Source organism: Meriones unguiculatus, chromosome 11, assembly GCF_030254825.1.
Source record: "Meriones unguiculatus strain TT.TT164.6M chromosome 11, Bangor_MerUng_6.1, whole genome shotgun sequence".
NCBI lineage: Eukaryota > Metazoa > Chordata > Mammalia > Rodentia > Muridae > Meriones > Meriones unguiculatus.
In genome coordinates this window covers 60,691,640-60,709,599 of record NC_083359.1, presented here as the reverse complement: position 1 = coordinate 60,709,599, position 17,960 = coordinate 60,691,640, and the positions used below count along the sequence as shown (strand labels likewise).

At 40.9% G+C, this 17,960-nt stretch overlaps 1 protein-coding gene across 2 annotated transcripts in view; it reads right to left on the bottom strand.

Annotated features, from left to right (window-relative positions):
- Positions 1–613: 613 nt before the first annotated feature.
- Positions 614–17,960, bottom strand: part of Dennd1b (DENN domain containing 1B) — a 235,996-nt gene continuing 218,649 nt past the window's right edge. For both annotated transcript variants that reach the window (XM_021649456.2, XM_021649457.2), the window contains 3 exons: positions 9,060–9,130; positions 7,400–7,616; positions 614–6,646 (listed from right to left, as the gene is read on the bottom strand). In XM_021649456.2, the coding sequence (XP_021505131.1) occupies positions 6,110–6,646; positions 7,400–7,616; positions 9,060–9,130 (825 nt within the window). In that variant the 3' untranslated portion in view covers positions 614–6,109. The remainder of the gene's footprint in view (positions 6,647–7,399; positions 7,617–9,059; positions 9,131–17,960) is intronic.

Below are 17,960 nucleotides of genomic sequence, written 5' to 3'. Positions count from 1 at the left end.
CCTTTAAAGCCTATGAAACTCTTCCTGATTGCTAGCCTGGTGAAAAAAAATGCCCAGGTCTGCAAGGTATATAAGGTGTGCCTGTGAGAGTGTGTCCAGAAATGATTTGATCATAATGGCTCTGACCTAATAGATAATATAATCCTTTGAATTCAAATTTCGAATAGATTATTGAGAGGCAGGGAAACAGTGCCAAGAGAAAATGGGTCACTGCAGGTGCATGCGTGGAGCTCTATTGGCTTGGCCTCTTCCGACCACTACGATGCTGCGCTCTTCCCTGGGCTGAGTAGTCCCACTATATAATCCAACCACCATGACCCTGCCTTACCATGGAGGACTACAGACTGATCGCCATAAATCATGAGCTAATGTAAACCTTTCATGTCATCTTTTCAAGTTATTTTCAAGTCAGTCATTTTACCACAGCAACAAGAATGGTTCATAGTGGAAGAGGTACCACCCACTCAGGACAACCAGAAAGAACGAGGCTGAAGGGTCCACTGCAGCAGATGAAGGATTAGAGGTGGAGACAGCTTGAGTCCTCAAAGCTCTTCTCTTGTAACAGTGCAGGGGACAACTGGTGAGTTAGAACAGTCATCACCACCATACAATGTTTGATTGTGACCAATTTTATTTTCAACAACATTGCTGGGTACTTTATGGCAATGCAGAGTTCATTCAACACTTGATTTTGCATATTAAAAACAAACTCCCAAGCAATACTTTTATATAGAACATCAGAACATCTACCCAATAACAGTCATATTGAGAGATGATATACTGTAGCCACAAGGCAAAAACAACGAAGCTTATCTCACTGCTCAGGGTTTGCTTTTTTTATTTTTTTATTTTTTATTTTTTTTAAGATACCGGTTACACGTTGAGCAAACACCTCTTCAGCTAAAGCAATAAACACAAACTTTGGAAACATTCAATTCTGAGTGCCTCATGTGAGCTTTACATCAAAAGGTTTCATGTATTTGTTACTGTTTTAGGCACAGCTCAGTAATAACTAATTTTAAAATTTAGTTTTTGGTATATGATTATTAAGGAGTTCTCAACATTACCTATGAAAGCTACTCTATGTAAAACATCATGACTTAACACAGACCGTGCCTCTAATATGCACAATGTAGTTGATTTGTTCTGTCCTAAACACCATGCAATCAAGTGGGACGACGGATGGTCTTCAACAAGGCTCATCTAAGGACTGGTACAGAAGTTAAAAAGGACGCACAGCTTTGACACATCAAGGAGGTAATCATTTGTGACTATACCGTCTAGTATAGACTGCATATCTTCAATTACTTCATTTAACTAACATGTGGCTTGGGAAACACAGACTGCTACATTATAAAGCATTCTGTTAGCATTGCTGTTCGGGACCTTGTTTTATTTTTGGTATAACTGCATATTGCATTCAGAGTTACAAATTTCCCACAGTGCTTTCTGCCTCATTCAAGTATAATAAAAGTAGAAATCTATAGATGCTCTAAGCCTAAACAAACTGTACATCATACAAAAAAATTAATTTATAGTGAAAAAGTATTGGCAATGCCCTTTATAAGCCTCAACAAAGACTCATCACAAAGGATGTCAGAATCTACATACATGGTTATCACATAAATATACCGTTTAGATTCATGTGGTACGAAACAAAGTAGCTGTTAAATGTACACACATAGAACCAGCACTTTATACCACAAACATTTCTGTTAAAGTAACAGTATTGTCAATACTAATAAAGGTACATGATTTTCTTATTGCATATTCATTGTGGCTGAGGCAGTTAGTTAGGATACAATAATGCAATCTCCACAATTACTTTAAATAATAAAAACACTTCTGCTAACAATCACATAGAACATTCCTACCTACAGTTTTAGGCAAATACTGAAAGACATGACCTTAAGGCATCTGCCAGAAAAGCAGACGTGAATATTTATACACTAAATGATGCAAGAAAAATATTGCACAAAATCCTATATTTTAAAATAAAATGTTTCTATCTCACTACACATAATTCCCTATTTCATAATCAAATCATACCATCAAATGGCTGTTGCAAAGCCTTTCTCATCCTTGAAGCCTTAAGACACAGACAGTAACAGGTCTGTGGGCTTGAAAGGAAAATTCTCACAGAGAACTGGGTTTCTAAAAACCACAACCTACATTAAGAGAAATTTGGGGAGACACTATTAGAGGGTTCATTTTACATTCCTGATTTTCAAATATCTTCTCAGATTCAAGAATCACTGACACAAAACAGTGGACTTCTCAGGAGAAAATTTACTCATAAAAGTAAAAAGTAAAAGATGGACTTGTCCTGAAAATCTGAGTAGAGGATAAATGGCTGTTGATGCTAAGGATGCCGTCTGCTGTTGGCCAGAAGTCTTTACTTTGTTTAACCAGCACCTGCTTCATTCCTGGGTCACATCATTGGAGAGCAGCATGGGCTCCCAATAACAACACTTACAGCTTTAACCAAAAAGAAAAAAAAAGCTGTATCTACAAAATGCTGTCAGCAAGATTTCTTTCTTTAATGTAAAATTTGGACTCCCATCAACATGACTAGGTCCCTGATTATATATACCCGAAGTTATTCCTGAAGTAGGGTAAGTGGCCATCCATACCGCAAAGGGATGTCATGCCGTGTTGTAGATGGTCAAAGCAAGGACTCAGCCAAGCAGTGTCTCCAAATCTGTCCTTTGAAAGGGGATTTTAGCAGCATTCTAGTAACTTACATAATTACTAAAAAAGTTAACAATTCTGAACTTATAATATACTTCAAATAAAGCAGCTCTTTTTAAAAAGCATCTCTTGGTATTGATTCTTGAGCTAGTACCATCTAAGCAAGTACATCCTTACAGTATTTTATTATTAATAACAATTATTATTTTAACACCTGCAATTCATTTCCCTTTTAATTGTTCCCCAGAGCTGGGTAATTGTTTCTGCCCATACCCTTACATCCTTAGTTATTACACGTTGCTCCTGATGGGTAAAACAAAAAGTCAATAAACATTTTCTCAATGACGGAGTCATTAATTCCGATTGGAAAAGTAACCATGCTATAATCTGATAGGCTAAATAAGTAAATGACCAATATATGCCACTTAGCAACATCATTAACAAAATTGCAGTTCTGACATTTGTCTCTCTATCTTTAGCGCCCTGAACCACATGGATGCAAAATCTGAGTGAGACTAGACATTCTCGCTCAGGCGTGGGTTAGAGGCATAGAAAACACAAGACACCGAAGCCAGAGCTGTGAGTTATTCAAGTCTCATAGACGAGAAGCAGCTTCTTTGAAATATTTATTTGGATCTCCAGTTTGTTGGTGCTTGGCATTTAAAATGACAATGCCAGCAGAAAAGTTTATTTTGAATAACAGGGAACTAATAAATATTTGGTTTGGTTTGGGTAAAGCAAAAAAAAAAAAAAAAAAAGAAAAAGAAAAAAAAAAAAAGAAAAAAAACCAACCAACCAAACAAACAAACAAAAAAAAAAAACAACTCCTTTTGTTTATTTCAGAACTCATCCTATCATCTTCCTTTCTACTCTTTCCATCATAATACTGGGAAGCCACATTTAAAAGCCGACTTCAAACACACAAGGTTTTAATGGCGTAAAGCCCCATCACTTGCTTCCAGTTCTCTGGACATTTTTCAAGAATAATGTATTCAACTTTGTTTTTTCTTTTTAACATAGAGTGGCTGTTTTTGCTTGTTAAAGTAAGGCACAGAGCACGTAAGTGGCTTAAGACATTATTTGTGAGTGGATAAATGTTTTCACATAGTCCAGTGTTACAGTGGAGCATGTCACAAGTTGACTCAAAATAGGCAACTGTGAATCTGTGGCCATGGGTTTATCAGGAAGCGGACTGGAAGCCAGTGTTCTATGCTGCATTCAGGATGCTCTCATTCTTGTAATTCTTTAGACAATGAATTCTGAAGTGAAAACAGAAACCTCACTTGAGAATTCGCATTAGAGGCTCTACATTCTGTCCAGCAATCGTGTGGGCATGCTTGCTCAGCGGTGTAACCACCACACTGACTTTTCCTCGTCCCGCTAAAATCAGCTCTTCTGATACATGGCTTTCCTGTCTTTATTTCAGTAAACTGAGATTGATGAAGGACACACAGACAGGCAAAATCTCATAACCTTCAATATTATTATTGTGTAAAAATAGGATTAAATATATCTTTCTATGAAGAGCTCATTCTCCTAAGGACAAGCTCTGTCTTCCAATACAAATACGGGAATAATTACCTCAAGTTGCACCTCCTATGTATATGTTGGAATGCAATTTTAAAAAACGAACTGCATAAATATTTTGAGCACTATGTTAAACAAATCTCCTAAAATTCTAGGTAAAATTATACGGCCTTATTGGGGTTCTTAAATGGTTTTACAAACATTTTGTTGTTGTTGTTTAAAAAAGCCAATTTTTGAAGAGCAATTATAATGTCTGGGGCTGTATAGAACAGAGACACAGAGAGTACAAATAAACTATCTTCATAACTCCAGTCCGAGATGAGTGATGTGCACGTCTTTTCAGATGTGTTCTAGAGCTAAACAGTGACTGTGAGGGAGGCAGACACCATACATAATTACAGAGGATTTATTCTGATACTCCTCTGCCTTAAATAATTTTACTGTGCCTGCCCTTCCTTGCTTCCCTTCTCCACCCCGCCCTTCCTCCTAGCTGCAACAGAACAGAATGTGTGGGGGAAACAAGTTTATAGTGGAGGAAACCAGTAGGTGTTCAAAGTCAGCACAACATGGAGCCTGCCTGCAGCACACCCTTAAGACCCTGAACATGGCACTCTACCTCTGTGATCTCCCTCAAACCTATAACCCAGTGTAATAATGAGGAAAATGCCAGGCAAATTCTAGGAGCTGGCTACTCAACATCTCATCAATATTCCTAAAAACTTCAAAGTTATCAAATCCAAGAAAATGAAGTGGCAGGGTGAAGTGGAACATCAGCAGACATGACAACAGAGTGTAATCTAGAACCCTGAGGGGATAATGGGATAGAAAGGGGCATCAGGGCAAAGCCGGAGCTCTGAATACCATGCAGGGTATCAACACTGTGGCAAATGCAGCATACTAACATAAAGTACTAACAGTAGCAGAAGCCAGGGCCAGGGACGATGGAACTCAGTACCACCTTTGCATTTTCTATAAATCTAGCGCATTTAAAACACAACGATGATTATTTTAAAAAGCAAATACAAGGTAAGGCTATCAGCATCTTTACAGCAAATCCGATAAGAGAAGAACAGGACAACTGCCTATCTGGCCTCTGCAGGGCATTCAGCTTCCTTGAAGCGGGCCACAGCCACATGCATGCAGAGACCAAACATTGTCTGACTGGCTTTTTTGTTAAGTAGAAGCTTTTTAACTTCACATTGTAACCCAGCACTTCATGTATTTCACTGAGAGAAAGGTAAATATACACATTTACATTGTTTGGGAAATATGGCTGTATGTCTTTATAGAAAGCAAATTAGTTCCACTAGCGCACTTTTAAACTTGAAAAAATGGTGAGCTTAATTCATGATAGAAAAAGGCATTATTGCTCTGCAGGACAAGACAACTCCTCTCTCAAGCTTCATGAGTAGCATCACACATTGTTTGTATGCTTAACATAATCGGAAGATTAAGGCAATTAGTGGGTTAACAGTTTCATCTGTTTCAGGCTATTTTTGATCAGTTTTTGACATCTTGATCAGTTCATGCTCAACCTGATTGGTACAGCAACTATTGGTTATAGGTAGGGGTTACATATGCACACTTAGTTTAAATAAAATGAATGGCATTAAGCACCAAATACTGGGGAAGCTTATGTTCAAAATACACTTTCTGCCTATATACAGATTAGTACCTGATTTAACAGTAGATTCATTTTACGCTGGAAAGCCAGTGGATACTACAGATCCATGAGATGGACAGAGAGGGAAACGTTCCAAAGGACACAATTAAATAGTAGCAAGAGCTGTCATTCCTATCGGTGATTCTGTTTACTGCATGTATCACAGAGGACAACTCCACATGTCTCTGGAGAAGCCAAGAGGTAAGTGGCTGACTCTTTACTGGTACCTTAAGTTTGGTTTTCACTTCTGCTTTCTTCTGAAATGGTTAAACCTTGCTGGAAATCACATGACATGTGACACAATGACACTACTTCTTGGAGGAGTCCAACATCTTCTGAAGGCTCCTTCTCTTCTTTCTGGGCTTTCTCCCAGGGAACAAAAGTAGACTGGCGGCTGCCAGGGTCAGGTACCCGCAGATCCTCTGAAGAAGCCTGATTTAGTGTTGCCTTCCCTTCATGTTTTCCTGGATCCCCTTGGGAAGCTTCGGGGGAAGCTGGCTGGAAGCTCAATCTTGAAGTAGAAGCAGGCTTTCCCACCACAGTGGGGCCACTCATGCTGTCAGCACAGAAGGGCTTGTCACTATTCTCCTCTCTCAGGATAAACAGAGAATCTGTCAATCCACTGGAGGAACCGCGCTTCCTGGGGGACGGAGGGAGGTGCTTGCCATGGAGGGCACTGTCATCCTGCCCCAGATTCCACTCTCCCTGGTCACCAGGCACACACAGCACAGCCAGGTTGTTCTCGCTGGGAGCATTGGACTTGTTCTGCGAAAGGAAGTAACAACTTCAAAACGCTTGCGATGCACTTACAGTGGCTCCTGAGTAACCTGATTCTGCTCTGAAAGCAAGGTTTCTGTCTCAGCAGGGACTGGGTGAGCACTGACTGGGCTGGCAATTCCCGGCAGCTCCGAGAATAAGAAAGGAGAGGTGGCGGGTGGGGGCTCTGGTTTTCCATGTGTTTGGATGTCACCTGTCACACTGAAATGCTACACAGAATTCACTCAAAACTTCAGGTTCTCTGCAGTCAGAATGGGGTCCCAACTGCATCCAATTCCACCTCATGTATGTTTTTTGTTTTTTTTTTTTTACTGTTAAAGTACCTAACTGAATACATTTAAGACTGCTTACTTTTAAAGCAAATAAAGAAAAAAAGAAAACAAGATCTTAGCAGAAATATTCATTACAATTTTTTTTTAAAAGTTCAGGAATTCTTGTTAAAAGTAGGAGAATTACATAAAGAACTATTCACAAGGCCGAGTACTAACTTAGTTGTCAATATGGCTAGAGGAGGGCATAAGCTGGCAGCAGCCACTGGAACAGTGGGTGAATTCAGGGCCCTGAACACTGTGGCAATTTCAGTAGCAGAAATAATTCACATGGATTATTTTTTTAATCATAGCTTGAAATTTTTGTACACCTAGAGGTAAAATGCTTCTATAAGCTAAGTTTATCTGATCTGGTGACCACAGCAAGGGCAACAGTGTTTTCATTTAACTCTGTAAGTTGAACTCAACTAACCGTTGGTTTGTAATCAATGTCATCCATGGATCTGAAGAAGTCCAGGCTTTTTGCAGCTGCCAGCTTTCCTTGGTCGGAGCTGTGCGTGCTCAGCGTGTCCAGGATCTCGCCCAGCAAGTCCATCTCACCTGAGTAAGGAGCCTTCACCCTTGCCTCACCGGAGTCGTCACTTTCGTAGAAATAAGCAGGCGTTTCTTCACCGTCTTCAGAAGACACCCTGCAAGGAGGCACAGAGCAGCAGTCAGCATTTACGCACAGGCTGGGTCTGAACAGCTCGCTGACATCAGTCAGTGTTTCAGCAGAACCACAAGTCAGAACTGAAGGTGAGGGTGGGGGGAGCTTCTAATCCTAGTACTCTGGAGGCTGAGGCAGGAGGATTGCAAGTGTGAGGCTAGTCTAGGCTACAGAAAGAAAGTAAAAAAAGAAAGGGGTAGGAGAAAAGGAAAAGGAGAAAGGGAAAGGGAAAGGGAAAGGGGAAGGGGAAGGGGAAGGGAAGGGAAGGGGAAGGGGAAGGGAAAGGAAAGGAAGGGATAAAGGGGAAGGGTAGGGAAGGGGAAGGGAAAGGGGAAGGGAAAAAGGGGAAGGGAAAAAGGAGAAGGGTAGGGAAAGGGAAGGGAAAGGGGAAGGGAAAAGGAAAGGGGAAGGGAAGGGGAAGGAAAGGGGAAGGGGGAAGGAAAAAAGGGGAAGGAAAGGGGGAGGGGGAAGGGAAAAAGGGGAAGGAAAGGGGGAGGGGATAGTGAGGGGAGGGGGAAGAAAAGAGGAAAGGAAGGGGAAGGGGAGGGGAGGGGGGAAGGGGAAGGAGAGGGGAGGAAAGGGAAGGGAAGGAGAGAGGAACAGTGGACAAGGAGGAAAAGAAGATGAAAAGAGTAAAGAAAGAAAAGAAAAGCAGGAGGAGAGGTTTAAAGGGCAGGGAGGGACAAAGAACAGAAATAAAACTGACTCTGTTAGTCTCTACAGTTATGTGTGTATGTAAAAATTCCACTTAAACACATGCCTCATTAATCCCAAGCTGGACTTTCCATCAGTTCATTCTATAGGATTTGAGAATTTCCTAGAAATATTAAACACTTACAAAGTTTGAAACATTCCAAGTTTTACTTTTCATATTTTATATGGTTTTCCTTTTCTTATTTGTTTTAGAGAAGGATAAATATTCTCTTATGTATATAATAGATTTACTTCATATGCAGAATGTCCATTTTATTACTATATACCTTAAAATTGCTAAAACTGAAGTTTACATAATTGTCTGTATTTTGTATTAAGTAACACAGTTCCAGATTTCTCTTACATGAGGGTTTGCTCTCTTTAAGCTCAGTTTGCTTCAAATGACTGTTACAACTGTCCCTATGTCACCTGTTCCTTTCAGTGTGGGGTAAGAACATCACCAAGTGCTCATCTGTGTCACACCTTGGACACCTCTGTAGATGACTCTACTTCCCAAGAACAAGACATTTCAAGTCTGTCTTGCCTCGCCCCTGGCCAACCCCCATTCCTCACAGCATTGCAAAAAGCACCATTTCTATTCATTGATGAACGTTGTGAGCATGCAAAACCCAAAATTTGGTAGTGTCTAAACTCCTGCGCCACTAGACAGGGCCCTGCAGTGCTGCCTGCCAGGGAGCCGTGGCATAATCAGACATCACGGTGCTGGACTCACCTACTTGCTCGTTCAATGTCATCGTCAGACAGGGCACCATCAAGGCTCTTATGAGGCCGTTTCAAGTGTGCCTGCAGAGAGAAATTGACAATAAATTGAGTTACTGAGTTGAAATATGTCTTTCATAATTCTAAAGAAAATATGATTTCTGTAAGAAATACTTATAAAAGAAAAACGATTTTAAAACTTTTTAATGTCATCCTCTAACCTGACAAATTAGAACAAGAAGAAACAGAAGCAAAGCAGCATTAAAATTTTTTTCAACACTTCTTAGCTCCTCACTTAATAAACAGAAATAGACACACATGTGGATAGTCACACCATACATGAACAATGCAACTATCCAGTAATTTTAAAAGTTGCCAGTTTTATGGGCAACCTTTGGGCAGAGTGCAGGGAATCTTAGGAAAAAAGTGGGAAACAGTTAAGATCTGGAGAGGACAGGAACTCCACAAGGAGAGCAACAGAACCAAAAAATCTGATCACAGGGGTCTTTCCTGAGACTGATACCCCAACCAAGGACTATGCATGGAGATAACCTAAGACCCCTGCACAGATGTAGCCCATGGCAGTTCAGTGTCCAAGTGGGTTCCATTGTAATAGGAACAGGGACTGTGTCTGACTTGAACTGATTGGCCTGCTCTTTAATTACCTCCCCCTGAGGGTGAAGCAGCATTATCAGGCCACAGAAGAAGACACTGCAGCCACTCCTGATGAGACCTAATTGACTAGGATCAGAAGGAAGGAAAAGAAGACCTCCCCTATCAGTGGACTTGGGGAGGGGCATGCATGCAGAGGGAGGAGGAAGGGAGGGATTGGGACCGGAGGAGGGAGAGAACCACAGGGGAGATACAAAGTGAATAAAGTGTAATTAATAAAGAAAAAAAAAAAGAGTTGCCAGTTTTATTACCATATCACATCCCCCAGGAGTCCTAAGTGTTTTTGAGAGAACTTTCAATTGGTTTTTTTTTTTTTTATGCTGCAAACATATCAGCTCTAATTTTGTAGTGGTATCGGAACGTTGAAGCCCAAATTCCGGCATCTGTAACATGTGGTTAGATGCTGTCAGTGCTGGAGCTGAGGAAACGACTGAGCTGTCTTGCCAGCCCTAGGTATGTATTTTTAACAAATACTTTTTTTAAAGATTTATCTTATGTGTATGAGTGTATGCGTGTGTGTATGTGTGTACATGTATGTATGTATGTATGTATGTATGTATGTATGTATGCTTGTGCACCACTTGTGCCTGATGCCTGCAGAGGGCAGAGGAGGGGCCAGATCCCTGGAGCTGGAGTTACAGACTGTTGTGAGCCTCCATTAAGTTTCGGGAATCCTGACCCAGGTCCTTCATGAAGTGCTTTTACCTGCTGAACCACCTTTCCAGCTCCAAGATTTCTTTTTAATACAACCTAAAAATTGCAACATCTCCAAACTGACAATTATCCTTAATCTTTGACATCATGCAGATGATATCCACAGCCCCCTATTTTATTTCGTGGATCAGAATTACAAAAGTCAGTACTGGTTGTGGCTGTCCTATCTCCAATCTCCTGGAGGGCTCTCCGTTTCCCTCACTTTCTTTTGTACCAGGTGTCACTCACAACATGCTACTCCATCCTCACTTCCTGAAAACTGTCAGTTCATGTGGTGGCTTAGATTCTGGCAAGCTGACTGATGGTAGTGATGTGCATTTTTATGGTGCATTAGTAGGTATGTAATGTTCAATTGTGCTAACGCTAAGCATGGCTTCGGGTGTGGCTAGCCTGGTCACTGTTTCAAATTACCTTCTCAATGTTTTACTTCATAGTTCCATTCACCTATCATAACCACTGGCAGGTCCATTTTTCATTAAGGGTTGTATAACTATTATTTTATAGAGGATTTTTGTTAGCATTTCATAAAGAATTTTACTATTTAGCAATTTTCACCAAAATACAATGACTGAAAAAAAGCAGAGAAGTTGCTGATCAGCTCTTTTATCTCCATGAGTAATCAGCCAGTGCCCCACTGGTCCCTAATGTGATAACAATGTGAGGCTATTTTTAATATTGTGTGAATTTGGTACATTTCAACCCACCATGGTTATTATTGGTGTTCAAAATACCCTGTCTTTGAATTTTGATTTAAAAAATCCTTATCTTCAAAATACACATCTTAAGATAGTCACAGGCTAAAAGATACACTGTTATGTTTCCCCTTGAAAATAATCCAGTACAGATGACTGGCCTTGAGCTCATCTCTGCTGAAGATAGAGCAAGACTCTCGAGGTTTCTACATGTTCTTTTCATTATTATACACGTTGACTGCTTCAGAGTCACACTGTGCACTTTTTAAACCATCTGCCTTTCGACCCTTTGAAGCTGTCCCATGTCTTCTCTGACATGATCTCAGAAAAGAAGTTTGGCTTTTCCAAGTGGACAACAGCATTCAGAGGTTGAATCCTGGTATCTCAATGCTCAAAACTGTGCATCATTCTTCTGGGCGGTGAATAGTAACCTTGAATTTGGAAGCCTCTGCCACATCCCCTAAAGGAGGAACTTCCTGTCTTCCTTTTAATCCCCATCCCACAGCTGTCTCCATTTGTTGCACTACAGAATAAGTCAGTCTCTGGGACCTCTAGAGCTGACTCCACCTGCTCACTCCTTGGTGTCAGTGCTCCTGAGAGTTAGCATCAAGGGACACATATATGGAATAAGCACCTGTGACCTGTGATTAAAATGTGACAAGTTCCCCATGAATCTGATGACTAGAAAGCACTGAGGGCCTAAATCCATGTCAATTCACCACATACCCTGAAGCATCTTCAGCTGGACAAAGTTCTCAAAATAATCTAGGAATAAAACCATCACTCACAACATTAGCATTCCTCTGTGATCTGCTTCAAGCTCTTGAATGAGCTCATGCCTCAGCTTCCCCCATGGTAGACTGTTACCTGCATATATAGCAGGTAGGTTCTTGTCTTGGTCAGGGTTTCTATTGCTGTGGTGAAACATCATGATCAAAGTAACTTGAGGAGGAAAGGGTTTATTTGGCTCCTACTTCCAGATCCCTGTTCATCATTAACAAGGCCAGGACAGGAAATAAAACAGGGCAGTAACCTGGATGCAGGAGTTGATACAGAACCCATAGAGGGGTGCTGCTTGCTGATTTGCTCCCCACGGCTTGTTCGGCCTGCTTTCTTATAGAAACCAGGACCACCAGCCCAGGGATGGCTCCACCCACGATGGGCTGGGTCCTCCCCCACCAATCATTAATGAAGAACATGCCTTAAAGGCTTGCCTACAGCTAGATCTTCTGGAGTCATTTTCTTACTTGAGGCTCTCTCCTACCAGATGGGTTTAGTTTGTGTCACGCTGACATGATATCAAACTAACTGAGTGCTTAACTGGCTGACATCAGCTTCTTCAGTGTTCCTAAGCACAGAGGGGCATTATGTCCATTCATTCCCTCCATGAAGATTAAAGAAATATTTTTTTTTCTGTGCCTTGTTATGCTAGGGCATAACAAGCACAAGGTTCAAGAATAGGGCTCTGTGTCCTTTTGGATTTTAGTCTAGTAAATAAAACTAAACAAACTAATAAAGCATAAAAGGTATGACTGAAGTTAGCTTTTATTAAGTTGTCATTGCCATGAAAGTACTTATTAAGCACCTGACCTGATAATCTGAGAGTCCAAAGGAACTCTTTTTGCTGGGCTCTAAAAGGTCACAGGTATTAAGTAGATATGAGAGTAGATATGAGAAGAGGTAAAGACACATACAAAGTCCCTCTGTTGGACAATCAGATGTGAGAATGTGTGTCATAACTTTTGGTTTGCTAACATGAGAACTTATATTGGTACTCATGGTGCTTTTTGGGGCTATTAAAACTTGCAGTTATTCTTCTGATCACTAGGTGGCACACAATTATTAAAAAGTTAGTTGGATAGGTGTAACTATAGAGGCGCCATAGATTTAGCAGGAAAATGTGGAAGATGAGAGCATGGGCGAGGGTGGCAAGAAGAACCAATGCTGTATTTACAGTCCCAGATAATGTCCAGAAACAGAAAGCCATTGACTCAACTATTTTCTCAGAACTTACTAAAAGCTGGTACTACACACTGGATCTTCAAGTTAAGGTAGTAACTACATCTGTTTTCTTTCAGTTCTTAGAATTTCTTCATTCCATAGACATGCAGTAAGCATAACTATGTGCATTTCACTGCTTCCATGGCACATATATGATAATGAAACATATTTCCCCTTCATGAGGAATATACCTACTGCAAACACACTAGTCTTTTCAGAGTCACATACAGGGGGAACTACCATCTCTCCAAAGACCCAGGTATTACACAGGAAAGGTGTACCTTGGGAATAAAAACAGTGGCTAGAAGGCTTGCTGGTTAAGAAAATGTCCTGTTCTTGCAGAGGACTTGAGTTCAGTTCCCAGTACCCATGTTGGGTAGCTCACAACTGCCTGTAATTCTAGAAGCAACTGGTACTTCTGGCATCCTTTACATAACCCCTAACCACCCCCCCCCACACACAGACAGATGCACATATATATGTGATTAAAAGTAGAAAAATAAACATTTAGAAAAGAATATAAGGCAGACAAAGCTTCTCTCACTTAAAAACAAGAAATTAAAAATGAGATTTGGAACGACGTATCACAAACCTTCAAACTACTAAATTCTCAACACATATAATTGTAAAATACAACTTTGCTTCTAAGAAAATGTAAAGTACACATTTAGTGAACATTCATGAAGTCGGTGCTCACTTCCTGTGACTGTGGGAAAACACTGAAAATCTAGCAGCATGCAAGGAGAGCTGTTGGTGGCTCTCTCCCTGGAGCTCACCCTGTGGGTGGACCTTGAGGGGCATGAAGAAAGGAGATGTTTACATGGATGACACACACACTCTCATAAAGAATCTTAAATTACAAAACCACAGAACTGAATGTCTGAAGAGAACTCCAGAAACAAATTAGTCCAGCTGCAATGGCTTCTGGAAAGCATACCAGACTGTGAAACGGTCAAAATCAAGGAGCCTGGTAAGCCTGCACTTACCCTTGTGATCACTAGATGGCAAGCAACGCTAAAAAGGCAAAATGTAGCTTAAAATCAAAGTTTTACAGGGTAAGGTGGGGTGTGCGGAGGGTGGGTGAAGACTAAGAATGTGGAGAGAGAGGATGAACAAAAGCAGGTGAAGCAGCAACAGCTTGTTTGGTACTCACAGAGGTTCCGATGATGTATGTAACACTGAGACAGACGCACTCTGCAGCTGGACTTCCTTGGCTTCACAGTCCTGTCTTTGCCTCCAGAGGGCTAGGACTACCGCTTGGGGTGGCTGCCTGGCTTACTACATAGACTTTCTCTTTCTTTCCTGCTCTCTTTCTTTCACACAGTCTAATCTTTTTAAGGATGTATTTGTATGTGAATCACCTAAACGCCTGGTTCCTGAGGAGGTCAGAAGAGGGCTTCAGATTTCCTAGAACTAGAGTTGACCAATTAAGAATATTGAGAATATTAAGAATATTCTTAATGACCAATTAAGAATATTGGTCATTGCTACGTATGTGCTAGGAACAGAACGGAGGTCCTCTGCAAGAGCCTTATCTCCAGCCCCTAAAAGTAAGGATAGTTTTTGATATTGTCCCATTTTGGAGTTGAGCCAACCAGAATCCAGAAATACAGTTTTGCTAACCTCAAGTCTATAGCAAACAACTGATCCAATTGTGGAATATAAAAATGTCATAGCACTGAATTATAATAGCAGTGCCTTGAATATGCACAGTGGTTATATTACTTGAAAAGAGCTTTAAAATACTTTTTGTATGTTTATAGGTATAACTGAAATGCAATTAGAGACTTTCCAAAGGTTCACTTCAGTGTTAGATGTTTCACATATCATTTTCCCTTGACAAGCTTACTGTACCACAAACTGTGCTAAATACTTTCCTGTTTTGTGTATGGTGAGGGCGAATGTTAACAAGCAGTGACTTGGGTAAGTTGTGGAATCAGAGGGGGACAGAGCTAGTGCTCTGTCCCAGGTGTGCAGACTCCATTAACAAGCCATTTCTATTATAACCATGCTGGGTCAGAGTATCCTGAGGGGCCTGAGGAAAATGTGAGAGGGGAAAACTGCTTATAAATGACAGGCCTCAACCCATTTTAACAAAGGGACTGTGCCAGCAAGCTGGAGATGCTTACGCTCCAGGAAGAGAGGACACACTGAGGCAGGACACCAGCACTGAGGCCTGAGGCCTGAAGAGCCTTCCGGCATACCCGGGGAAAGGACTAACAAGACACACGATTGGTGAGATCTAATGACTTGTGCTAATGATGTCTGTTGTTACTGGGTAAGAAGCCAATGTCTTCAGAAAGCATGACAACCCAGTCCTGAGAAGGAGAGTGTTATAGGGTTAGGTCAGCAGTGAAGATTTTGACATGGTCCTGAAAATATAAGGATTTCTTTATCTTCTGCCTACACCGATCTCACAGTCTTTGTGAGCTTTCTGTGCTTTGTTCTCTATGTTTATCTGCCACCTACGGTGTGCTTCCATGTACCAGTAGCATTCCATTCTAATGAGATTGCTATTTTACAGGCTTGAGACTGAGAATCTTAAATTTTAGTTTCTTTGCTTCCAATTCTGCTTCCGTTTGGATGCAGAAATATTCAGGAGAATGACTCTCCCACTTTAACAAAGACAAAGACTAGATAACCTAAAAAGTAAATCATAATTACTTTTGAATCCATGAAAGAGACAGGATGTACAGTACCAAGTAAACTATGCTTCATTTATCAGAAAGCGTTGGCAAAGAAAATGGCAATGAGCTTCCCTTAAGAAGGTTAGCTACTGAGAGTTTAATAAAACATTATATAAAGGACATGCAAGGGCTAACCTGTCAATTTAGAATAGCTAGGATTCTCCAAGATAGGAAGGGTTGGAGTGTTCGCAATCTCTGCCTCTTTCCTGCCCACATTCCTGTAACTTCACTTACAGCTAACCGAAGTGCGGGTAAGACAAACTGGAAAGACTCTGTGGTAGCTCACGAGAGCAGAGAGACTTGCAGCCATGATGCTCACACACTCTTCTACCTTTACTTCATAGAAAACTAAAGCCTTCCCAAGACTGTGAGAGGAAGTGCAGAAGCAAATTCTCTGCTGGTGTGAAGGACCCCACACTGACACCAAGCCCACATCTATTCTACTGGGGAGGAGGCCAAGAAATCCCTCTCACAAGAAAAAATGATGATATAAAGGAGCTGTGTGCCACAGTTTGAACAGGAATGACCTCTAAAGGCCCATGTGTTGAAACTTGGCCAGGCCTTAGGTGCTTTGCGGGGGTCGTGCTGGAAATCTCAGTTGGTGAGGCTTGGTGGGAGGAAGGAAGTCATCAGGGACATGCTCTGTGAAGACAAAGCTTATCTTCAGCCCTTCCTTTCTCTTAAGCTCTGAGGCTGCTGGACTCATTTGCTGTCATGATACTCTGCCTTCTATGAGTCCAAAGCAATGGCTATAAATGAATGGATCTCTAAGGCCATGAGCTAAAATAAACCTTTTCTTTTAAATTGTTTCCTTATCACAAGGACAGGGATGAACTATCAGGGCTGTTAAAAGGCTCACAGTGAAGGTGCAGGGACATGTCTTGCCTAAGACGGAGGATACACCAGAGCAGAGAACAGCCACAAGGCAAAGACCAAGGACATCCCTGGCACCATGTGGCTCAGGTAAACAAGTACTGAGGAAAGCTTAGGATGGATCAGGAGAACAGAGAGAACTTAGAGCATTCTCCAGAAGTATTCCACAAAAACAAAGATAACAGAATCCCACAGATAGGATTATCGGTAACAAAATCTAATTCCAGAGAGACATACCCTTTGTAACAATACCATATGAAAGAAACAGCATACTCACTTCTAGATGCAAACATTAATGTACTCTACTCATGAAATCTAGCATTCAATTAAGAATTATGGAATATTATTGAACTGATAAACAATGCTTGAAGAAATGGATAGCAAAAAAATGGAAAAAAAATTAAAAGACCCAAGCAGAATTGATAGGAAAAAAAGAAAGATAATTTCTCTTCCTCTCTCTCTCTCTCTCTCTCTCTCTCTCTCTCTCTCTGTAGTGGTAGTGGATTTGTTACTATAAATAAAATGAGAAATATCACCTAATACAAAACTGACTGTAGTGAGTACTAGAAGCAAAATGTGTAACAAAACTCTAATTTTCATAATAATCCATGGAGGTGGCCATGATTAACCATCATTTTATAGCTCATCAGGCTTAGAGAGGTTAATAAAGATCTTTATGTTCACAAACCATCCGTAGGACAGAGCTGGTGTTCTTGTCTGGGTTTGTCATACTATAAGGCCACAGATCTTTCTGTTCCTTCTTAAGTGACAAACAAGGCTGATGAGGCAGAAAGTGAATATGGAGACTGAATAAAAAAAAATTTGCAAAGGAGTCTTCCTGTGTATGTAAGTCATTAAGAACTGAAAAGGAAACAAGTGATCTTCAAAGCAATTGGCTAGTCTAACAGCACCAGAGGTCCTGAGGAGACACACGGCCCTGAAAGCCATGAAGTAGCGTCCACTGATGGCCAGACAGTTGAATGGGACTCTCACGACAGTATGTCTGCTCTGTCCACACTGCACGGCCAGTGCATTAACAGAGGCTCATTTTAATTTAGCTGGACTCTGTTCTAGTTTTCTTTTATTTTTAACTTAAAAATCATTATGCTTTAGAGTTAACAGAATGCAAGAAAATGCAACTGACCCCTGGTTTGGCAAAGCATTCTTCCCATAAACAGAGTGCTTTAGGAGTCATTATTCCTTGTCATTCAGAGACTATCTAAAAGCTGCCCAATGGCAATAGTCCAGGAGCCTATCTCTAAAGCGTGCTGATGG